A 24,015-nucleotide genomic window follows, 5' to 3' on the forward strand; every position below is an offset into this window, starting at 1 on the left:
CTCAGTGCCTACCTTCACACATAAGCGGCAGGGCACTCAGGTCTGCCAGAGCGCACAGACCTATACATACACACACGTCTACACACTTGTCAAATTCACACACACACACCTTTCACACACTTCACACACGCACCCTCCCTCTTCAAGGCACCCTGTGCGACCTCTCACCATTGGCCAAGTCCCGGAGCCCTCAGCATCTCCATCACGGCTGACGGGACCATTCGGGAAAGCAGGAGACGGAGGTAAGAGTTTTTGGTGCTATCTTCATCTTGCTGGTTCGATGGCTCTTTGGTGCAGAGGATTAGGCAGGAAGAGTTGCTCAGCTAAGCCTTCCAAAAACACTCCTATTCAGGTTTTTTAAAATGAGCTACAACACAAATAAGATGGTGTGGCAGGGGCTTTAATTTCTCTCCTGGGTTTACTTTGGAAGATATGCAGGTGCTTTCTAAGTGATTTTTTGGGGGGTCCATAATGTTTTACATGTTTTTCAGTTGTATTAGGTGTTTCACAGTATCAAATTTAAGGGTTTTGATTTTTCCTTGTTTCTTCAAATGTCGTTACATATTCCTGTAGTGTATGTATTTGTGAAAAATGACCTTAGTCTTTGAAATAACAGCAGGTGTTCATGAAAAAGTGTATAAATAGCACCTTTTCATAACATCTTTTGCTCAACTTCTGCAGAAAACGTCTTCCACTTTGCTGAGAATCTTAAATAATTGAAAACTTTCTGCAAATATTCTCCCTCAAAGTATAGTTACATACAAGTGCATACCATACTTTTCTCACTGCCTAGTCACCTGCTTTGATAGAGGATTTTTTCAATGCAAATTAAACCTTCTTGCAGTCCAAATAACCCAGATTGTTTTGCACCAACAGCCAAGTGGGCATCACTTATTTGCTTGTGGGTTTTGAGGGGAAAAGGCAGAATCACTGAATATCAGGAATGCCCAATGCAAAGCCAAGCATAACAGAGAAGTAGTCTGGAGGCTCCAGTCTTACATACATACAGTTTCCACACACTGTACACTGTGATGGCCTGAGTAAAAGCACACCTCTGTCTTTAGTATAGTTCGTTCAGTCTAGCTGTGCTGATTGCGTAGCTCCATGACGGGCGGTTTGTTTAAATAGCAATGATAACCAGTCAGATCAAGTTATCTCAGCAGAGTGCACTGAGTTGATGTTGGAGGGACAACGAAGAGACTGATTTGCATATTAACTCTGTCCCTCTCATACCGACAAGGTTAGATTCATAACTTAAATAACCTCTGTCCTCATCCCAAAATAGTAGCAGCAGAGGTTTCTCAGTTTTCTCTCACTGAAAGATAGGTGTGTTAAAACAGAGTGTGCATCTGTGAGAGGATTGCGTCTTTCCAAGTGTGTGCATGAACGTGGATCTCTGTGTGTATGTGTGTGTGTGTGTGTTTGAGTGTCGTTGCTGCTGAATGAAGCTTTTCCTTGCAGCTGTAACTCGCTGCCATCCTGTCCACAAACCTCGGTGGAATTTGGAGTTTGAGTGCTGAGACAGGCAGCGACCGGCCCTCATAAAGGCCCTCTGTGAAGGGTGAGGGGTCGAGTCAGCTTAGAAACCTGTCTCTCTCTCTCTCACACACACACACACACACACACACACACACACACACACACACACACACACACACACACACTTGTTGCTCTCTTGCTGCTCTCTTCTACTCAGTCCTTTCCTCGCTCTCTCCATCTAACCCTGAGGGCCAACATCTTGTCTACTCTCTTCGTCAAATTCTTCTTCTTCTCTTCCCTTGCGCTCCTTTTCTCTGTGCTAGCCTACAGGACTCTCTTTAATCTGTAAAAATATATCAGTTCCAGTGTGACTACACCTGCTATTAGTGTGTTTCGAACATTGACACACTAGCATACTGACAAACGATTAAAGTCGTAAGCCCGCTGTCTGTGGTGCCAGCTAATTAAGCACCAATTAGCATATGTTAATCTTATTAGTGCTTCCCACTTTAGAATAATACTTAAGAACTGACCAACCTTGGTAAACTAAGTAGACCTGTGCAGAAGATTATGAACAGCAGCTATCGTATCTAGGCCAGGGCTAATGATAAAAATTACACATACTAATTTTGATTTTCCACTTTTAGAGTATCCCATTATATGATCAAATATCCCCAAAATCCTTACTTCAACCATAAATACCACAGGCTGAAAGTGAATTTCTAAAATTCTTTAGCCTTAATGAGACTAAACAAAATCCTCTCCTGGTTCATTATCAGATCAACTCTGACTTTTGACCTTTGACATACCACAGACGAGTACCTATTTAAGCCAAGATGGTTGCTCCATGGAAAAGAAAGCCTCTGGCTAAAGCAAAGCAGGAGGCCCTCATATTTTGATCCCCTGAGCTGTCTGCACCATGATAATGAATTCATTGACCTTACAGATGGAACCCAAAGTCAAGCTTTGGTGTGCAGCTCTGTAGACTGGTTATCCTTCCAGTATCTCGAACTGGTTATGGAGTAAGGTTCAAAGGCATGCTCTGCTGTGCACCGACAGCATATGGAACTATATTTTACTACACACCATGTCCACATTACTCACAACAGATGTCTTTGTACTGTAAAAATGAACCAGTTTAAAAGGGTTTTATTTAAGGAAACCTCTTAAAATTTGCTGTACACGTCTTTTTTCGTGTCATTTTTTACATTTTGCAAGTGACAATAAACTACTAAGTAAAAAAAGTCACCATGTGAATGTTTAATTTCCCTGTAATGTGCTATACTTCACATACGTCTGTAAAATCTTTTAATCACACATTCCCCACTGACTTTGTGACTCTGCCCTCGTCAAGGTGGACTATGAGGATGCTTGTGTGGCTTCTGTTCGGACTCTTCGTCCTCAAAGCGGTGGTGGCCAGCCCCAGATTTTCCCGGCAAGCGCACTTAGACACATACAGTAGCACTAACTATGATGACAATTTCAATTTGGAGAGTGATTATGAGGATGTCCTGACGATTGGTGAGCCTCAGGTAAGAAACACAATTTCTTTTTTGAGTTTATGCAAGAGAAAATGTATGTTTCGGGCTTTTAAACCCCTTCCAGACTCTTTTGCCTTTAATCATAAAAATAAATAGGTCACCTTAAACTTTTTACTCTAGAGCAACCGCTATAACTATTTTAACTAAAGGCATTTTCACAGACATGGAATTTATTTCATTTAGCAGCATGTGGTCTGTTGAATTTATAGCCGATACTCACAAACATTTAGAAGACACATGTCCTCCAGTCTGTGTGTAAAGACTGTGCGACAAATTTTATGCTGATTTATACTGAAACTTGAGAAGATAGACAGAAAATATGAATCATATTTTATCACGGCAACATGACAGACAGCTGATGTTTTAAAATATAAAGGCTGCTGGGACAATTTGATTTGAGGTCACCAGGTTCACTGAGCACAGAGGGAACCGGCTGCTGCCCAGGAGTCACTGGGAAACTAAATGTTTTCCGGATTTATGCGTCCCAAATAATTTTAGACATTGCAGCCACCAGTTTTACTTACATATTACTGATGTCCAACTGCAGCTGATGCACTTTGAACTATTGACTGTTTTGCTTATTGTGTAGAAGCTGATTTCAACCTTATTTTATGTTTGCCTTTTCAAGCAGAAACATGTAAGTAACAGGTAGAGGGAAAGGGCAAACACAGCTAAAGCTTTATCTGCTTCCAACAGATCTTCATACAGATTTCGCAGGTGCATGTCAGTCCTCTGGAGGCTAGACAGCTGGAATCTTTACTAAAAGCAGTGACTAGATGACCTTCAGTAATGAGAAAACCCCTAGGTGTTTTCTCATTACTGGAAGTTTCTATGCGGGAGAGCAGCTTTTAAAGATGAATGGAGATCGGTAAAGGCTACAAAGGAAAGAAGTGAATTCAAGAAGTGCCCTTCAAATCTCATATCACAGCTCCACCTGAGAGTGATGTGGCAAGCCTTGCAGACACAGTGGGATTGAAAGCTATAGCCAGAATTCATGTCAATTTATTGTTCTTTGTGACAAGGAAATTAGTCCAAGGCAGTGTCAAAATGAGATCAGATTTTCAGCTGGCTCCCTCTGAGCCAGTGACTTAAATCAAACCTGATGTGAACTACACTTACAAAACTGCTCTTATCTAAGGTCTGCTCCACAATCGAGCTTATGAAAAGCTGTTTTTTGTCATCCACCTCCACAGAAACTAGTGCCACCCAAGCTTTTTAGCCTTAATCAACTTCACTGGAGTATTTTATGTGTAGTTTTACAGCTGAGAGTTACATATGGAGCTGCTGGGTGTGAGAATGTTTTCATGTGTTGTAAGAGAATGGCTTTGATAATGTCTGCGTTTAATAAAATCGGAAATTACACAGCAAGTTTCAAGAGGTTTTGTGGAAGTCTGCACGGGTAGGAAGAGGAGAAGCAGTACAAAGTGCATTTAGAGTAACTAGAATCTAAACACAACGCTTTGACTCATAATTGCAGTTTTTAAGGGTCTCTCATTTAGTATTGTTGAGAGGGCAGATCATCTGAGAGAGCACTCTTCTAAGAAGAGTGAAGATTTAGGAGAGGTTTTTGTATTTTTCACACAAACATCAGATCTCATGGGAGAAATGGAGCGATGATGAGCTCCATGCCTCTGGAATGCTGAGTCTTTACTTTCCACGGCCAGCTCTCGTTTGGTATTTCTCTCCTTTCTCCTCGGGGCTTGTCTCTTTTGAGAGAAGTAAAGGCTCATCTACTTTGTTATCCAAGCCAATCTTGTTCAGTCTGCTGCATTCAAATACTCTGGACATGCTTTAATCACCAACTTTGGATTCATGCAGGCACATTAGTTTCATCATGATCTTCAGTCTGCCTCTTATCTATTTTCTCTTGAGTTTTATAACATATTAGGAGCTGGATGGTTCACTTAATTAAAGCTTCTATTTATTTGTTTTGTTTTTTGTTACCATCCAGAGGTTGGATGTAAGTTTTTAACAATGGTAAATGACACATAATTGGTCAGAGTGTAGAGAAAATGTGACTTATTGCTTTTATGTAGGATGTAAGGTAAGAAGACCAATGCCAGGCTAAAGCTTAACCGATTTAAGCTTTAACCGATTTAAGCTATTGTCATATATTTTTTTTAAAACCATGGAACATCCTGGAATATGGAAACAACATTTTCTCATTGACGTCTAAACAATCAAACCTCTTTTGGCAGCCAGAGGTTTGACCCCTGCTGGCCATTAGAAACAAAGCAGGTTTAATTGAATTTTTGAATGCACTACCTTGCACAACCTGTGTTCTCTCCACGTTTCAGACCCCATGTCCATCTTTAATATACAGTCTATGTGGTGCTCCCAGCAGCTTGTCAGGGCAAAGACGACAATCGGAAGAGTAATAGATAGCATAACTCTGTCCAAAAGTAGCACAGTTTTACCAACCTGCACTCTAGAAGTAACTATATGAAAAATGATTGATTCAAAAGTGTAACTCAGGTGGAGTATTATCTAAGCTTTGGAGAATAATCCAATTTCCCAGAATGTGACTCTGCTCCTTTAATAGAAATTCTGCATGTAGACGGTGTGCTATCTTTTTCACTCAGCAAGAGTTTATGTGAGTTTAACTCATGTGGCTTTTCGAAGGACTAAATATTACATACATACATACATGCTGCACCCCATATGACTAAGAGCCTATGGCTGGTGTCTATGGAGTTTTCAGTACTTTTCCAAACTGCTCACTTGTTTTGTGTCCATAAGCTGGAGGACATTGGTGAAATTTGTTTGGAAAGATTTCATCTGACTCTCAAACATGTTTTACTTGCCTATGAATATATGAATATATGCATATATACTAATATAACAGTAATACCCTTAATTTTGGCTTGGTCAGTAATTTTATACATTTTGGTTTTGGCTTAACGCTCCACATTTCTCCTTTCACATCCCGTATTCCCCAAAATCCAGGATTTCAGAAACTTTTTTTCAGTGTTTTTTGTTGCCCTCTCTTTCCCCTCGGGTGTATATGTTTGGGGGAAAGGGGGGGCGGGTGGGGGCTGCAGTTAGATTTTTCAGTGCAAGACGTTTTAAAGGCCTACCTCGTTGTTGTATCCTCAGCTTTTTCTCAGGCAAACTTTAAAATGCAAAATATATGAATGAATGGCTTTTCATTGGTACAAGCCTTTTTTCCTCAGTTACACTTCAGGTAGTTAATTGTTTTCATTCATTTGACTGCATTCACTTGACATACATTTCCTTTGATGCCTCTTAGCTTACAGATATCTGATTACTCTGGTTAAAACTAGATAAAAAGGCTGAGAAATGGATCTGTGCAGCTACCATGTGAGTCTTGGTTCCACAAGGACCATTCCCTTTTTGGAGGATTGACTCAGCCTTGAGGGGCGTTATACTGTATCAGGTACTACCTGTGTGAAGTGTGTGGGAGTTCACTGCCCTCATCTGGAGAAGGATAGAACTGCAGGTTTCTTGAGCTGTCAGAAGAGCAACTGCAAAGACTGTAAATATAATTAAAATAGCAAACGGCTATACCCAAAGCTTTTAATGAAGGAACCAAAAAGCACAGCTGTGTATAAAGCTTTCTTGGTTTGGCAGAGCTGTCTCACTTTTATAATTTCCCCAATTAAAATTGCCTGTTTGATCAACAAAGGTGTTAAGTCTTGGTTTACAAAGTAATTTGGTATTGTGAAACTTGTGACATTTTCAGAGTTGTCTCTGCATGTTCCTGTTACAGTCTTTAAGCTGCCCAGTGTGCTGGATTATGTAAAATACGCAGTGCCTTTTTACTATAGAAAAAAAATACTGTAATATTTACTGTGATCTAGTATTGCTGCTTTACTGGTCACTTACTAGCAGATATAAAACAGAGTTCTTGGCTGAATCTCTATAAAGTCTGAGCAAAGGTTATTTTGCATTTTACACACTGGACAGCACTGGATGTTTTTTAGTTTTTTTATGAATCTGAGCTAGATAAATAGTGCACGCTCTGCAGTGGATAGTTTCTTCAGCAAAATTTGCTGCCATCTAGTGGTTAAAATTTAAGGTTATAAATCGAAAAATACTTTCCTCTTTATGGAGATCTTTGTTGGTGTCTTTTCTTAAATCTTTGGATCATTTTTTTTGTGTGTGTGCTCAACCTCTCCTCTAAGTTTCACAGAATTCGACACTGCTGTCTTTATGCAGTCTTGTTAACAAACAGCCAAACAAACAGCAATTATCATGTGCTTGTGTGCTGACTTTGAGTTTAGCACAGGAGTACTAAATGTGAAAGTAACTGGGAAAATTTTGAGTGCTGAGATAGTAAACAGAGCAGGGTTTGCGCATCGCCAGTGCTGAGGCATTTTTTGTATGCTAAAATGCCAAGTACAGTTAGGTCCTTGATTTGTCCACAACAGTTGTAGTTTTGCATCTTTACACAGCCACAGTGGAATTTAAAACAAACAGTCAATATGTGATTGCAGTCCAGACTTTCAGCTTCTTTTCAGTTGGTTTTAGGAAAGATTTTCATTTAAATTTTATGAATTGCAGCTGTTGTTATGCATCGTCTTATTTCAAACGAACACGGTATGCGTTTCAGTTATTAAATACAAAGCTGAGTTTAGAAAACCCCACAAACAAGCAGCAACTAAAAGTGTATGAAAAGGGGCCTGTAGAGAATCTCTTTTGTCCAACAGCACTGTACAGTTTTGTCCCCATGCAAGTTTTTGTTAACATTAAAGTCTGTCACATAGAGCCATAAAAAGTAACTTTTCTAATGCTTTATTTAATCTTTTATCATGTTTATTTTAAAATGCAGTTCTCATATATTTTTAACTCACTGCTGTTGTCTTTCCCTCAGATAGAGATTGGAACACTGCCCCCACCTGAATATGAGGGCTCACTGGAAACACAGAACGAAGTGGAGCAGCCGAAGGAAGAAGAAGAGTTGCCTCTAAAACCCCAGCTAGTCCCTCAGAGTTCGGGAGGATCTGGGATTCTCATGGGCCCAGACACACAAAAAGGTCTGAAAAAAGGAGAAAAAGTCTTTATCATAGAACTACTTCATGAGTACGTTCAGTAAATATGAAAGAGAAAGGGCCTTGTCCAGCATTGGGCCGTTGGATGTGTGAAAGCAGCATTACTTAACTTAGAAAGAAGGCACTAATCTTTCCTCGAAACACATCATCCTCATCGTCTACCTGTGATAATCAGTTCCATGTGCATGTCATCCATTTAACTTGCAGTCAGTGGTTAAATGTGTCCATTTGTCATCTACTGTTGCATCTAATCATCATCATTGTGAACTGTGTTAATCTCATCTATCTGTTCATTAATACCTAATCTTGTCTCTAACAAGAGGTGGAGCTTCGTCTGACACCCACTGATAGACCTCGTATCATTCAGGATTTCTGGATCTCTGTAGAGTCTGGGGCCTCTGGGGCCTCTGGAGCTTCTGGGGCCTCTGGGGCCTTTGGAGCTTCTGGAACTTCTGGGGCCTCTGGGGCTTCTGGGGCTTCCGGAGCTTCAGGGTCTGGAGGCTCAGGAGAGATTCTGGTCTCTAGCGCCTCAGGAGGCTCTGGAGGCTCTGGAGGCTCTGGAGACATTGTGCTGATCTCCGGAACCTCAGAGGAGGTCCACATCTCGGGAGAATCCAGCCAGTTATTGATATCTGGCAGTCTCTTGATATCTGGGGATCTCTTGGGATCCGGAGATTTCATGGGATCTGCTATTTCTGGAGCCTCGGCTGATTTTGCCTCTGGAGGTTCTGGAATTTCCACTGAACTCCATTTGGGTTCTGGAGGGTCAGGAGACCAGTCTGGCTTTGAGGTATCCGGAGATCTTTTGAGCTCAGGGGCTTCTGGAATATCTGGGGTTTCTGGGGACTTTGAATCCGGGGACCAAAGGATAACATTTATATCTGGAGGTTAGTATCGTTGCACCATATTAGTATCTAACCTGTCATTCTTTGTGGGATTTATGTTGATTGTCCTAAATTTCATTTAACTGCTTTGCTTTTTAATGTAGTTAAATGTTGTTCATAATTATTTGTGCTACTGGACTTTTTTACTCATAATCACTTTCTTTCTAACATTTTATCTCTCAAGAATGATTGATTGGTTAATGGGTTGATTCATTGTCCATCTTACCTTTCACCTCCCAACGTTACCACTCCTAACACCAAACATTGGCTCTAACAAGAGGAGGAGCTGCCAATCACTCCAGACATTATTGCCCAGGAGACACTAGGTACTTCTGGGGAGTTCTCAGGAATCCCAGAGGTTTCGGGAGATGATGGAGTCTCTGGAGAAGTATCCGGAATCTCTGGGATTTCTAGTGTCTCTGCATCTGGAGAAACTGAGGTCCCTGTAACTCTGCTCCCCACCACTTTTGAAGGTCAGTACCAAATCTAGACTTGGGGAAGACAGGCAGTGTAGGTACTAAAGGCTATGTCTCACATTATCAGCATTCTCCAAAAGTTGATTCTGTTCATCTGGACGTAGTGTTTTGTGGGAGAAACGTTTCAACACTCATCTAAGTGACTTCTCCAGTCTCCGAAACGTTTCTCCCACAAAACGCTACGTCCAGATGAACAGAATCAACTTTTGGAGATTTACTTTCCTGGATGATTGAAAATGCATCAAGACATTATCTGCATTGTTTTTAGAAAAATGATAATTATCAGGGCTCAGAACCCCAAAGCAGAACAGAATCAAGAAGGATATAAAAGTTTACTTTAATAAAAGATGTTCAAGGTTCCCATAAACTATGCAAGGTTAAAGCAGGCAATCTTGCAAAAAAAATGGGTACAGGTGTGCAGAACGGGAAAATCAATTATAGAAATACTTCCTGTGGCTTTCCCTGAACGTTCTTTCTTTCATAGCTTAGTATCCCACCATAGAAGCCATCTGAATTTGTTTCTGTCGGTTTGTTCTTTACTAACACCTACACTGTTTGCGACCACTCTGCAAATCATATTTCATGTTATTAACATCAGAGTCTTATTTTCATTTGTCATTTAAATGTCATAAACTCTTGCTTAACACTGCTAAAACACTGCGGCAAACCATGGGCTACTGTTTGCCAGATGTCTTGTCCCATGTCTATGATCTAACCTTTATTTTTAACACCTAATCTTGTCTCTAACAAGAGGAGAGGCTGCTTCCACCTACAACACAAAGCCCTCAAGAGGGTGCTGGCACTATAGAAGGGTCAGTGAGCTCTGAGCTGCCAGAGCCCAGTGAGCCTGATGAGCCAGACAAGCCTGAAGAGCCTGTGGTTGACAGACGAGGTCAGTATAGAACAGATGCAGTGCTTGCTCATAGGGGGTCATATGATTGTTGGGCTTTTCTCTGTATCTATGAAGCGCCTTGAGGCGACATTTGTTGTGATTTGGCGCTATATAAATAAAATTGAATTGAATTGAATTGAATAGATCGGAATGTTATATAAAACCTATATCCCCTTTGGACTTGGAAAGTTCTGGTGTGCTTGGCCCTGATTTTTATTAACTTTGACCTGTGGATTACAGTTGTACGGTTACGGTTGTTTCTGGAGGATTCGGGAATTTTTAACAAGCTACTATGGCATGTCTTCCTTTTTCTGTTTTCCTTCTTCTTGTCCATGTATTCCAGGTATGCCCATTTGCTTGCTGTGCACATGCCTTGGTGGTTCAGTCTACTGCGATGACTTGAATCTGGATACTGTGCCCCCTCTCCCCAAAGACACCACTCACTTCTATGCTCGCTACAACAGAATCAAAAAGATCAACAAGTCTGACTTTGCCTCCATGAGTATGTTTCCATTTTGAATAAAAACACATCGGTATTAGTTCAGAACCAAACGCAAACTAAAATGTTGGAGTGACAATGAAAAAAGAGTTTTTTCTGATGTGTTTTCCCACCTTCCTTCAGACAAACTGAAGAGGATTGACCTGACCCACAACGAGATAACATCCATTGAGGACAGAGCTTTTGTGGGTCTGCCTGAACTGGAGGAGGTGGTGATTCGAGAAAATCACATCTCCCAGCTGCCATCTTTCCCAGAGACTATGACCCTGATTGATGCCAGCCACAATAACGTTGGCTCAAAGGGTATTCATAGAGAGGCATTCAAAGTACGTACACCTCTTTTACTTACAGTTGGACTCGCACATATCAAGTAAAACTGTGTGTATTTGCTCACGACAAGAAATGAAAATAACATTTTCTTAGTCATTTGGAAGGAGCAATAGTTTGTCAGCCACACATGTATTATCTCAGCTGAATGCAGGAAACTGTGTTTTTGGATGGAAATAGAATAAAAGGAAAGTGCAGGATAAGAGTACAACTAAATTAGCAAAATTCTAATGTTAAGCCAGTGTTTGAAATCTAGTATTGTCATTAGTGCCTTAAAATGTCTTTCACAAAGGTAATATCTAAGGTTCTTTGCCATTAATGATTATCTTTCCTTACATTAAACAGGATATGACTGGCCTGCTGTACCTGTACCTAACAGACAACCACATTGATTATATCCCAGTGCCTCTACCAGACAGCCTGCGGTCTCTGCACCTACAGGTATATCTTCTGGCCAAACCAAAAAATCCATCCATCCATCCATCCATCCATCCATCCTCTTCTCTAATTCAGCAGTTTTGACTCGCTGCTTCTGCATTTTGACTTTGTTCATGCTCTTGTTGTTTATTTCAAGTAATATTTATCTAATTTTAGGACCTGATCCCAGTGTAGTGTAGCTCAATGACAACACATCACATCTTTAAAAGTTAACACTCATACTAAACTAGTACTTAAACCACCAAAATGTACTCTTAAGATTATGCTGTTATTTCTATTTTTAGTTCTATTTCTATTATCTTTATTATAATTGTTAGCTTTAATATGCATAATGATTTTATCTTAGTTAAGGGAATTATTGACCGTTTAAAAAACTCAAATTTTGTTTATGACATTCTCCCATCTCGCATTATTAAGGAGGGATTTAATGCAATTGGACCTAGTATATTATCACTAATCAATCTTTCTTTGTCACTGGGTTGTGTTCCGGCTGCCTTTAAACATGCCGTAGTGAAACCTGTTCTTAAAAAGCGTTCCCTAGATCACTTAAACCTCGCTAATTACAGACCTATCTCGCAACTTCCGTTCCTGTCAAAAATCCTTGATAGTCCTATCACAACTTCAGACCTATCTGAATGCGAATAACATCTGGGATCAATTCCAATCTGGGTTTAAACTGTGCCATAGTACGGAAACGGCACTCTTGAGGGTCTTCAATGATCTTCTTTTAATTACTGACTCTGGGCGCACCGTGGTCTTAGTTTTGTTGGACCTGTCCTCTGCTTTTGATCTGGTGGAACATAATATCCTCTTAATGAGGCTTGGACATCTGGTTGGCATTACGGGTATGGCCCTTAGTTGGTTTAAATCCTACTTATCAGAGAGGTCCTTCTCTGTCACGATGGGTACCTACTCCTCTTCCATTGCCCCCATCACCTGTGGTGTCCCTCAGGGGTCTGTGCTGGGTCTCTATGTTACCCCTTGGTCGTATTATTGAAAAGTACAAACTCTCTTATCATTGCTATGCAGATGATACTCAAATTTATTTTGAATTGACTGAGGATGATACTTCATCGATGCTTCGCTTCTTCCATTGTATAAGACAAGTTAAATACTGGCTGCTGAGCAATTCCCTTATCCTTAATGACAAGAAAACGGAAACTGTAATCTTTGACAGTCATACCCCTAGAGCCCATCTAACTGGTGTCCTCGGGCCCTTCACTGATTATCTTTCCGATTCTGCGAGTAATTTGGGTGTTTACCTGGACGCCTCCTTTAAGCTTGTAGAGCATGTGTCCTCTGTTATTAAATCTTGTTTCTATCAACTTCGTTTAATTTCTAAGGCCAAGCCATACTTACCACGTGAGGATCTAGAAAGGCTTATCCATGCCTTTGTCACATCCAGGTTAGACTATTGCAACTCCCTATACACTGGGCTTCATTCTGCCCTTCTTCATAGATTGCAACTCGTCCAAAACGCCACGGCTCGCCTTCTAACTGGTACTCGTAGGTTTGAGTCTGTCACCCCAATTCTCACTGGCCTCCACTGGCTTCCAATTAAATACCGCATTGATTTCAAAATCCTACTGCTTACTTATAAAATTATAAATAATATCACACCTAGCTACCTTATTGATCTCCTTAGCGTGTATACTCCCAGTAGAACACTGAGATCGTCTGACCAATTGCTTTTGGTGCAACCTAGGTCACGGCTGAAAACTTGTTTTTATCGTTAAGTCTTGCTTGCTTATGTGTGTACTTGTATACTTGTATGCTCGGTTAATCAATACCTCCCAGCTGCTAGCTTATCAGCCTTTGTACTTTACTACTGTTTGATTGGATTATGTGAAGCACTGTGGCTACCTGTAGTTTTAAATGTGCTATACAAATAAAGTTGTATTGTATTGTGTTCTTCCCTCTGTTTCAGCGTAACAATATTCAAATGATGCACGAGGACACGTTCTGCAACCTCCAAGATTTCAGCTACATCAGAAGAGCGCTGGAGGACATCCGTCTGGACGGCAACCCCATCAACCTCAGCAGAACCCCACAGGCGTACATCTGCCTGCCCCGTATACCCATCGGGGATCTCATTTAACCACACAAATACAACCACATGCACACATATTTGTACATATTAACAGCCCACATACGATTCATTCACTCGTCAATCCAAAATCTCATTTACAACAGTGCCTTACCAATAAACTGTCATACATGCTGCTGGATATAACACCATTTAGATTAATTATCAGCCTTAAAAAACAGAAATTAGTGAGTGTAATTCACTGCTCTACTCCATCTTCATCCCGTTGTTCAGATATTTATCCCAGGGCACACAACAGCACGCGTACACACCAAAAGATATGGATACTCATATCCATATCCACACACACAGACATTCACACAAGAATGTTGTCAAAAGCCAAACTGTCCAACAACTTTATTAAAAGTGAACAACAGGCAGTATTCACAGAAAAACAAATCTGTTAAAAGCCCTCAAATGTCATGTATGTGTTTGTTTTCACAGTTGGCAGAAAAATGACAACGTTCTTTAAATGTATTTGTTTTGTAAAAAAAATATAATGTTATTAATAATAAATCTAATAACTTTCGGCAATGTATACTAGAATATAGTTATCAAAGCTGGAGCTTGATAAAAAGTCAATTGAGTATCTAATGCAATAAAATGTGCATTTTAAACACATTCAGTGGTTGTAAAGTCTGTACTGTAATATAAAAAAATATATATTCTGATCATGAAAAAGGTGTTTTTTTTTTTAAGTGAACTGCAATTTTTCGGTATATTACACTACAAAAAAAGTGATGTTTTAACCATGCACAATAGCTGATACCAACAACTCTGATGTGTAGAGTCAGTCAACAAAACACTATTGTTTAATATGGGGATGGGAAGCTGTTGATTTTGATTGTGGATGGGGTAAAGAAAAATGCTAACAGGTTGCTATTGTGTGCTCTGTATGGAATAACCACAAGTGAATAAAGTCATTTTGAAGACCTCTCCAAACTAGGAGTGGCTCAACGTTTTTTATTGATAACTAGTAGGTGAATTATTAATGTGGATCTTTAATTTTATGAGGGCAAATGAGAACTGGGAACTGCTCAGAAATGTGCCCAAAAAAGGGGGATTTTTTGCAGATAAAGCCAGTGTATGCAAGGATTTTAGAGCTGAGATTTTCTCAAAAATTGTCAATAAGCTTCTCAAACAAATGAATTAGCCTCTGTTTCCTGTCCATATCATCTGATTCTTTCACATTGCTGCCGTTGCTGCTGCTTTCTTCTGTAACCTCTTCCTCAGACCCTTCTTTTTCTTGAGAAAGGCTCATCAGTCTAGCTTTCTCTCGCTCCAGAGCCAGCCGGTCCCTGCGCAAGGCATCCCTGTCCCTCTCCACCATCGCCCTCTCCCTCTCCATTACTGCCTTTTCTCTGTCCAGCGCCGCCCTCTCCCTCTCCAGCACGGCTCGGTCTCGATCCAAAACTGCGATCTCCCTGTCCAGCACTGCTCTCTCCCTCTGCAGCACCAGACGCTCCCGTTCCATCACTTCTTTCTCCCTTTCTGTCACCTGTTGCTCACTGCACGTTGTCCTCCTCTCGTCCTCCACCTCTTGTAAGATGCAGTCTATATCCTGAGGTCCCTCCTGTTCCGCCACCACCTCCCCATCCTCAATCCCATTAAGTGGAAATTCAATCTCAGTTGGAGCAGCCACAATAGAAGACTTCACCATTGCGGCTAACTTCTTCTTTTTGGGTTTGATCAAGAACTCCCCATTGTCTTTGTTGTGGGGGAAGGCCTTGAGAATGGGGGCGCTGCCCTCCAGCCGACCCACCATTGCATTGTCCATCAAGGAGAAATAAGGCCATACATCAGGAAACACTTCCACCCCTTCTGGAGGATGCTTTAGCTCCTAAGGAGACAGAAAGAGGGCAGGAAGTAAAGGGAAAGCTTTGTCAAAAAGCTTTATTTGTCCAAATGAAAATAAAAAGAATACCTTGTATCTCTTCTTCAGGTTTTCCCATTTTTTAGACGCTTGATGATGGGTCATCTTACGGTGTAAGCCCATATGTTTCAAAATGGTCCTAAAAACATAATACGCCAGGTCTTGTGATTAAAACAATTGTTAACAACATCAAAAGCAACGATGAACCATTATCACTGGTAGTAGTAAGATGGGGCAAAGACAAAGGTACAATCTTTTTTTTTTTTAAGTATGTCTGGTTCCGAAATCTATATAGTTGGCATTTTTCAGTGTCTGGGAACTTGAAATTATTGGCATACCTCCATGCCCACATAGAAGTATTTCTCTTTCCAGAGAAGAGGTAGGTATTTGAAACCCTCAGCTTTACAAAGTCTTCGATTTCTTTTTTGCTCACTGAAAACGACAGAGAGAAAAATTATATAAGTTACAAATGACTATATGAGAGTGTGTGAAAATGTATAGCACTATATCACTATTTATTACTTAAATACACCTATTATTTAATAATATTATTAAACAGACTGGTTGAATTTTTTTTTTAAAAAAAATGCTGCATGCATTGTACATAGGAAAAGGTAAGCCTCTACTTGGACTTACGTCATTTTAAACGTTCGCTGGAAAAAGAAAACATGACTGCTCCCGGGATTGCGTTATTGGTTTTCTACAAGCAAAACCTTGTCGACAGACATGTAATTTTAACAGAAACAGAAAGAGGAAAAATAATCGAAAAGGACGCACAAATCAAATCAATAATATTTCAACCTTCCTACTAAATGATGAAGAGAAACAGAAATAAAAAGTGCCGAAGTCGTATTTAAAGATCATCTTTACTCTGGTTCTTCTACTAGTCGGAAGTTCTTGAATTCACACCCTTTTCAGTGTCCGATGAAGGCAGCATAACTTGTACTTCTCACTTCCTACGTGCGCAAGCTAGCTCCAAGCTATAGTTAGCTTATTTAATCACTTTCTGTCGTTTGTCCTTACTTTTATATGTGAAATCCACGGGCGTATGCATATCGCAAGTGCTGCTGGTGTACTCGTGGTCTGCGTACTCCATTTTTCCTATTTCTCGTACTTGGTGTCAGCCCGTTTATCGAGCGTTCTTTGTAGGAAAAGACTCCTTGCCCCCGTTGTTGGTTCCTTGCGAGGGACCCTACATTCTTCCTCTCGTGTTTGAAAAGAGCATACTACCGCCACCTGTAGACAGGGAGACTCCAGGAACAGAGTCAGCTCACTTTTATTTTTATTTTATTTCATTTTATTTTAGTTTAGTTTAGTTTAGTGTTAACAAAATGTATCTCATAGTACACCATAGGAAAAAAATCTATGATGTTATGTTGCAGATTTTAATACAGAGATAAACATTTTGCACAAGCAAAGATGCTGTTCCATTGTACAATAGATCGGGAGAATTGCATATTATTTCAATTCCGCACCTATCTTTATAGCTTTGTAACGGTGTTTGTTTATTGTTTGTTTGTTTCTCATCAGTTATCTGCTTCCCAAAGTGTAGAAAAATAACACATGTTTACTACTGCCCATTAAACCTAATTCTCAAAAGCTGCTTAACACGTTATTTTTTGGCAACTTTGTTGCATTGGGTAGGCCTTATTAAGATCACATTATTATTCTATCCTAGTATATATAGTGCCAGCCTCTTGGCAAACAGATGTGGGAGAGGCTCTTCCAAAGGAAAACGAAAGTGTTTTGCAGAAAGCAGAATGGCCTCATCCTGTCGTGAGTATCTTTCGCGCTATGTTCCTTGTAACATTTCTATATTTTACTGTTCATATAGTTTATAAAGTCTGGTGGTATTTTGTTTACGGTTTGTTTTTTATTTCCCTTTAAATCACATGCGAATTACTTTTAACAGCTCTCGTTCTATCAGAGTTTCTATAAAGATTTTCTGTGAGGTCAAACATGCCTAAAATGTGCAAATGTGCAGCATATTTAATATTTTAACAAGACCAATAGTCTAGATTTGAACTCTTATTCTGAGACACTGATTGTCATTGTATAGAATTAGACTTTACTTTCTGTTTCATTTACTGTGAAGCTCGATTGCATAGAATGCCTACATAAAACCTGAAAGCTGGACTTTAATAGTTATGTTTTAATTGCTCATTTACATAATTAAATTAAAGTTATTGTGTATTTTTTCTTTTATTTATACGTTTTTATAAACGTATATTATTAACATGTGTGAAACTCTTAATAGCATGTTTAACTAGCCAACAGGGGGCAGCAGATAAACAAGTTATTAATTTGCAATACAAACCGGCGCAGAAACTTTGTTTTCAGATTTTTCTAATAGTACCAGAAGAATTGTAAAAGTTATTTTATACATATATATATAAAATAATTAACATACATTAGATAGAAAGGTGGAGCAGGTGAAAAAATAATAGCTAAACATAGTTCTAAAGTGAAAGGGACAAAACAGCTCAACAACAAGTGAGGGAATGCAGCTTTACAAGTTTTCAGCCTGCCTGTATTACCAACATATATATACATATCGAAACTATATTGTCATACGTTATTTCAAAATAAAAAACACTGTAGTGTACAAAATTATTGAGCCACCCCTCACTTCTCAATAGTTTGCTTCCAAGGAGCCAGGCTGTTGAAGCGGTCTTGAACAATGCTACTCTGGACTTTCTGATGGTTTTCCTTTAGACATTGGCTGCTTTATCACTCATTTACAGTCCAGGGCTTGTGGCTGACCCTTGTTTTTGTTTGTTAAGCCACTTAACATTGGCTTAACGATGTCAAGTCATTCCAGCAAACAAAAGGCGCCTAACTCAAGTTATGAATGTCATGTGCTTAAGATATTACGGGTAAAATCCAGCAAAGACCCAACACATTCGGCCTATTCGTTGATCCATCTGCTGTTTGCTGAAGCCTCATCACAAATGGTTTCAGCGGAAGAAGAAGCCCTTTTTAAAGAAGGGAAACAGTGAGAAAAGGCTGATGTATGCTAAATTACATAACAACTGAGACTGAAAATCAGTGGGAACGGGTCTTAGAGAGTGATGAATCCAAGTTTCAAATCTATGTTTCTAATCATCGTCAATATGTGCAAATATCAAGAGAGAGATACAACTGTGAATCTGTAAAATATGCCAGAGGCTCTGTCAAACTTCGGAGCTGCATGTCAGCCAGTGGTGTTGGGAATGTTGTGAAAATTGTTTCATCAATTTGAATTACGAACATAAGAAAAGTGCAGTCAGATTTAAATCCACCATGCAGTACCAGCTGATTGGCACTGGGTTTGTTTCTCAGCATGATAAAAAGCCCAAACACACTCAGTGCAGTAAAAGCATAGCTGGATAGAAAAAACACACAATATACCAGCATCCCCAGAGCCCGGACCTCAACACTTTTGAAGCAGTGTGGGATCATCTTGACAGAAAATGGAACAAAAGGCAGACCAACATCCAAAGAAGAGATGTGAATGCCATCAAAAAGCCTGGAGAGCTATTCCTGAAGACTATTTAAAGAAATGAAAAAAAAAAAAGCCTTCCTAACACAGTTAAGGCTGTGTTAAAGTATAAAGGTGATCAAATCAAACAATGACAATATTGTCATGGCTGCTGAGGCGAGCCGTGTGGTGTAGAAGGGAGAAAGGACCCAAAACGCAGGCAGTACCTGATAATGCTAGTGATCTTTATTTACACAGAGGGGAGATGGCAAAACAGGCACAGAGGGAAGACAAAACTAAAGACCTAAACTGGAAAAACTAAACGACAAACCTGAGAGGGTACCAGAATGGGGGCGAGCCAGAGCGCCACGGACGAGGGACAGGACACCGTGGAACACAGACAAACCGGCAACAGGCAGGAGAACACACAGGGCTTAAATACACACAGCAGTAATCAGGGGATGAGAGACAGGAGGGCAACACACCTGAGAGAAATCAGGGCTGACGGGACAGGAGAAACGTAAACTGAACACACTCACATGAGACAGAGACCTTCAGAATAAAACAGGAAACTCACAGACACAGAACTGGACAAGACGCAGAACTAAACAGACTGATTCACAAACAGACGGTATGACACCATAGACAGACAGAGACACAGACGCAGACTCATAAACAGGCATAATGACATCAAGGACAGACAGGGGGGAACATGGAAGGAGGACCAGGACAGGCACAGAACAGAAACCTAACAAAATGGCGAATAATAATGAAATACCTAATCAGAATAACAAAAGCATAAAGAAACATAAAACACTGAGACGTCAGACTCAGGACCATGACAAATATTGTATTTCCATGCATGTTTTCACACATTTCAATAAGTTTCTGGAACAATTTCCCCACTCTACTAGCAAAAGCTAAACAAATTAGGGGTAGCTCAAGACTTTTGCATAGTATCATATGTACTTTAACATCCTCAGCTCTGACAAGAAAGGTCTACCACAAAACCCTGAGCATGAGTGAGATCAGATGTTGTTTCTGTGGCTTCAGAGTCCAGCTCAGAGTTACTGTTTGTAGTTGAATTTAGGGCTTAATGCAGGTCGAGTTCCACAGTGAACTGTATGTTTTGTTATGCTTTTCCATTCTTGTAGCAAAGTTGCCCAAAAATATGTACCTGTATTTGTTCATATTCCTTTATATATTCAGGGATGTATCTTTAGTAAATAAAGAATTTAGCTGTATATCGAAGGAACAAAATATGAAAGCATATCATGCATTTTTTGTTGTTGTTTTGTCCAGAGGCTGACGATGAAAGCACTTATGGTTCTGATGTCAGCAATGAGTCAGACAGCACTGAACCATCAGATGAGGAAGACAATGAGGAAGACAATGAGGAAGACAATGAGGAAGACAATGAGGAAGACGTTTTACCCTGCAAGTTTTACAACAAAGGAAACTGTAGGGACGGAGATAGGTGTGCTTACCTACACGTCTGCAAGTATGCTCTTAAAGGAAACTGTCGTTACGGCTCCAAATGTAGACTAAACCACCCTGTAAGTCAAGGGGTGTCCTCCAGTGCAAGCAGCAGGACTCCGGATCGGTCATCATCTAGTCGTGGTGAGTATTTGCTTTTGGGGTTTTTAGTTGTTGGTTTTACGGCCACAAGACGTTTGTTTTTTTTGTTTTTTTAATTTTATTTAAGTGAGAAAGATTATTCACAAGTGGAAAACATTCAAGACAGTTTTTAGTCTTCCCAGGACAGGATGTTCCACTAAATTTCCCACAATGTCAAACTGTGCAATGCTCAAAGAAACCAAACAGCTACATTTCAGGCTTGCAGGCCTCTACAGGCCTCAGTAAACATGTTAAATGTTAAATTTCACGAAAGCAGAATTAGAAAAAAAAAACTGAATAGTATGGGCGTTTTTCAGGAGAACTTCTTCTCCTGTGGTGGAGGGGTGATAATTTGTTCTTGTTTTACCGCCACGAGACCTTGGGCGTCTTACAGCCCCTGAATCGACCATGAACTCCTCTGTTTATCAAAGTATTTTACAGTCCAGTGTGAGGCCATCTAGCTGACAGTTAACACTTTGGTCTCCAACAATATCAGCTAGTTCCTAACAAATAGCTGCAAGAGCCACATTTTACCTTATACATATATTTACATGTTCGAGCCATATTAGAGCAGCTTTAATGTCCGGTAATAAGTCACTAATTACAATGTAATATATAATGTCTTTTTGTTTTGTTTTTCTAACCAGACCAGAGGCTTACTGATGGCCGACGCTACCAGTGGCAGCTCAATAACGGAAGAGGCTGGAAAGATGTTGAAAATGATCACATCCTTGAGGCCCAGTATTCGCTGCCCCACACCAAAAGCATCAAAATATACAACACATCATACGGGTAAGCAATGAGTTTATGAAGAACCTTTTATTTCCAGGCACACTGCAGTCACTACATGCTTCAACTTTCCTCTCTCTACAGGGCGGTGAGCATAGACTTTAAAAGGATGAAAGTTTTTGGGAAGAAATTGAGAGTGAGACGCCTGGATGACGGTAACACTGCGTGGATTTGGTACTGCATGTTGGGTCGTCATTGGATCAAGTATGGAGCCAAGGTAGATAGCAACTAGATCTTTGCTTAAGTTAATGGAAATTGTTCTCCTTTGTCTGTTTGGTAATGATTCTTCTCTCCCTCGTGGACAGGATTCAAAGGGCATCTGCACTCCTGTGGAGAGCTCTGACATAGAGGAAAAGTTTCAGAGGAATCCAACAAGCTCCTTTACTTTTAACATCAATGGTGAAACTTTGGAGCTCAAATTTAAAGGTGAAGTGTATTCACTAATCTGTAAATTTGTAACACCCTTCCAGCTAAATTCCAGCTTTTTCTTAACAGTCATTGTTCCTTATTTCTGTTTGTTTGCTTAGAAATGCGACAGGTGAGTAAAAACAGAAAGAGGAAAGTCACCCGTCGACCTACGTACCGGCAACCACAAGCAGTCGGGGGGTGAGTGTTAATTTTCCTCAAGGATTTTTGTTCAGTTAAAAATTGTCAAGAAGATAAGATAAGAGAATTTAACATAGCTTTCTGTTTTATGAAATATTTTTGATTTTGTTGTCACAGAGTTTCTCCAGCAACCTCAGGTTTCCAGAATCTTAGCTTGGGCACTAAGCCACAGTGGGAATTTGAAGGCGACAGTGGAAGATGGCACAAGTTCAAACACAGGGTATGTCATCTGTGCAGTGGATGTTATTTTTAGGATTATTCAAAGTACAATTTCTGAGTTATTGCATCGACATAAATCATCACAGTTTGTCTGTGGATTTTGTCTCAACAGAAAAGGACTTCCACTGACTGCTCAGTAACCAGTGATGACATTGAGAGCAAGTACCAACAAAACAACAAAGACACCATGCTCTTCACAGTGGCAGGACAATCCTACAATCTTGACTTTGGAGGTTGAGTTTTTATATTTTAATCCTATAGTAAAAAACTCGAAATAATAATTAATTGTTGGCTCTTAGAGGCATTTTAATAAACAACTGACTATCCATAGCTACCTGTTCCAATATGAAAAAGTGCTGTAACATTTATTTAACATTAGACTTTTGTTGATTTGTTTATGATTTTCCACAGCAATGATCCAGACCAACGTCAGGACCAATCACACACGCAGGGTGAGACGTGTGCTGGTGTGAGCCATCAAGATGATTTCCTGACCTCCAGAAGACTGTGCAGCGACGTAACCACGATGCTGCCGCGTTCCTCTAACTTGAGATTTATCTGAGATTTATTTTTGGATGGTTAACACATCCTTTTTATTGTTGAATTTTAGAATTTACCTCATTGCAGGCCTTTTCTTGGGTGAAGTTTACAAGGACACTTTTAAATGCTGCCTGACAATCTTCCACTCCAATAATGCATTCTACCAACTTGCCTTTTAGCATCATGGTTGTTTAAATTATTCATCTTATCAACTCAGGTCACAGTGAGCATTTTTTTCCACACTTCCATATGGGGATGGAGGGGAAAATTAGTTCTTATAGCCAATAATTAAACAAAAGGAAGTGTATAACAAACACTTTGAATTCATGGGATATGATACATTTGCCTTTATTTTAATGTAGAAAAATGAGATGTAACTGAGCAATACTAGTTCGAGGTCTTTTTGCACATTATCTTTGAGGTCTTTTTATGCTTTTAACACACAAACTGCCTTGAAAAGTCTCCGTGCCTCTTTGCATTGTTCCACAGTTTTTGCTTTTTGTGGTTTATTTAGCTTTGCACAAATGCACCAGAAACGGGTTTCACTGATTTGGGAGAACAGACTACTGCATCTTTGGTATTCTCTAAATGTAATAAAAAATGTTTGAAAATTGATTGATTGATTGATTGATTGATTTAATCTTTATTTTGAACATGTTGAAAAAGTACAACAACATAGAATTAAAAGAGACAAATGAACAAAGCAAAACAAAAAGAAAACGAGCAACCACAACTACAAATAACTTTCATGTTCAAAAAGGAGCAGGAAGAAGCATAAGCTTATTTAATCCCACCCCTTTTCCACTATCTAGTAATCAATAGACTACAGAAATACCTCCTTGCAATTACATTATATGTCATGTGTATTTTTTTTATTATTCACTTTATTTATATATATATATATATATATATATATATATATATATATATATATATATATATATATATATATATATATATATATATATATATATATATAGAGAGAGAGAGAGAGAGAGAGAGAGAGAGAGAGAGAGAGAGAGAGAGAGAGAGAGAGAGAGAGAGAGAGATAGATAGATAGATAGATAGATAGATAGATAAAATGAATAATAAAAGATATAGATATTTTTTTTATTATTATATAGATATATATATATATATAGATAGATAGATAGATAGATAGATAGATAGATAGATAGATAGATAGATAGATCAGTGGCTTATCAGTGGCTCATGGTTACATAAAGCCTATGTCTGTCCTTGACTAAATTAGTCAGAAATGTATACGAATATAAATA

At 39.5% G+C, this 24,015-nt stretch overlaps 3 protein-coding genes across 5 annotated transcripts; 2 read left to right on the plus strand and 1 right to left on the minus strand.

Annotated features, from left to right (window-relative positions):
- The first annotated feature begins 13 nt into the window (after window positions 1-13).
- On the plus strand, window positions 14-14,576 carry epyc (epiphycan). Its single transcript, XM_035908352.2, has 10 exons — window positions 14-242; window positions 2,834-3,011; window positions 7,855-8,017; window positions 8,353-8,919; window positions 9,195-9,389; window positions 10,144-10,284; window positions 10,628-10,786; window positions 10,907-11,109; window positions 11,456-11,551; window positions 13,476-14,576. The coding sequence occupies exons 2-10, from the start codon at window positions 2,841-2,843 to the stop codon at window positions 13,644-13,646; spliced, it is 1,866 nt and encodes a 621-aa protein (XP_035764245.2). The 5' UTR covers window positions 14-242; window positions 2,834-2,840; the 3' UTR covers window positions 13,647-14,576.
- Window positions 13,985-16,702, minus strand: si:dkeyp-38g8.5 (uncharacterized). Of its 3 annotated transcripts, none has more exons than XM_087830813.1 (4): window positions 16,531-16,702; window positions 15,846-15,939; window positions 15,559-15,646; window positions 13,985-15,474 (listed from the first exon to the last, which is right to left on the minus strand). In XM_087830813.1, the coding sequence occupies exons 1-4, from the start codon at window positions 16,601-16,603 to the stop codon at window positions 14,749-14,751; spliced, it is 981 nt and encodes a 326-aa protein (XP_087686939.1). In that variant the 5' UTR covers window positions 16,604-16,702; the 3' UTR covers window positions 13,985-14,748. The 3 variants fall into 3 exon arrangements, with proteins under 3 accessions (XP_087686939.1, XP_087686940.1, XP_087686942.1); XM_087830814.1 differs by lacking the exon at window positions 16,531-16,702 and adding an exon at window positions 16,144-16,238; XM_087830816.1 differs by lacking the exon at window positions 15,846-15,939.
- Window positions 16,703-17,255: 553 nt separating this feature from the next.
- Window positions 17,256-23,303, plus strand: LOC148097876 (uncharacterized). Its single transcript, XM_087830616.1, has 9 exons — window positions 17,256-17,283; window positions 20,270-20,587; window positions 21,232-21,376; window positions 21,458-21,590; window positions 21,679-21,799; window positions 21,901-21,979; window positions 22,097-22,199; window positions 22,311-22,431; window positions 22,610-23,303. Exons 1-9 carry the CDS (start codon window positions 17,268-17,270, stop codon window positions 22,669-22,671), a joined length of 1,098 nt encoding a protein of 365 aa, XP_087686742.1. The 5' UTR covers window positions 17,256-17,267; the 3' UTR covers window positions 22,672-23,303.
- The last annotated feature ends 712 nt before the right edge of the window (window positions 23,304-24,015 follow it).

Source organism: Neolamprologus brichardi, chromosome 17 (genome assembly GCF_056152115.1).
Source record: "Neolamprologus brichardi isolate AB-2024 chromosome 17, ASM5615211v1, whole genome shotgun sequence".
Lineage (NCBI taxonomy): Eukaryota > Metazoa > Chordata > Actinopteri > Cichliformes > Cichlidae > Neolamprologus > Neolamprologus brichardi.

Excerpts from the sequence above, each read along its gene's own strand:
- epyc (XM_035908352.2), top strand. The coding sequence starts at position 2,841 with ATGAGGATGCTTGTGTGGCTTCTGTTCGGACTCTTCGTCCTCAAAGCG. Across the intron at positions 8,920-9,194 it reads GATAACATTTATATCTGGAG|AGGAGGAGCTGCCAATCACT; the intron begins GTTAGTATCGTT and ends GGCTCTAACAAG. Across the intron at positions 11,110-11,455 it reads TTCATAGAGAGGCATTCAAA|GATATGACTGGCCTGCTGTA; the intron begins GTACGTACACCT and ends TACATTAAACAG.
- si:dkeyp-38g8.5 (XM_087830813.1), bottom strand. The coding sequence starts at position 16,603 with ATGGAGTACGCAGACCACGAGTACACCAGCAGCACTTGCGATATGCAT. Across the intron at positions 15,940-16,530 it reads CGTGGATTTCACATATAAAA|TGAGCAAAAAAGAAATCGAA; the intron begins GTAAGGACAAAC and ends TGTCGTTTTCAG. Across the intron at positions 15,647-15,845 it reads ACTTCTATGTGGGCATGGAG|GACCATTTTGAAACATATGG; the intron begins GTATGCCAATAA and ends TTATGTTTTTAG.
- LOC148097876 (XM_087830616.1), top strand. Across the intron at positions 21,377-21,457 it reads ATATACAACACATCATACGG|GGCGGTGAGCATAGACTTTA; the intron begins GTAAGCAATGAG and ends CTCTCTCTACAG. Across the intron at positions 21,800-21,900 it reads TTTGGAGCTCAAATTTAAAG|AAATGCGACAGGTGAGTAAA; the intron begins GTGAAGTGTATT and ends TTGTTTGCTTAG.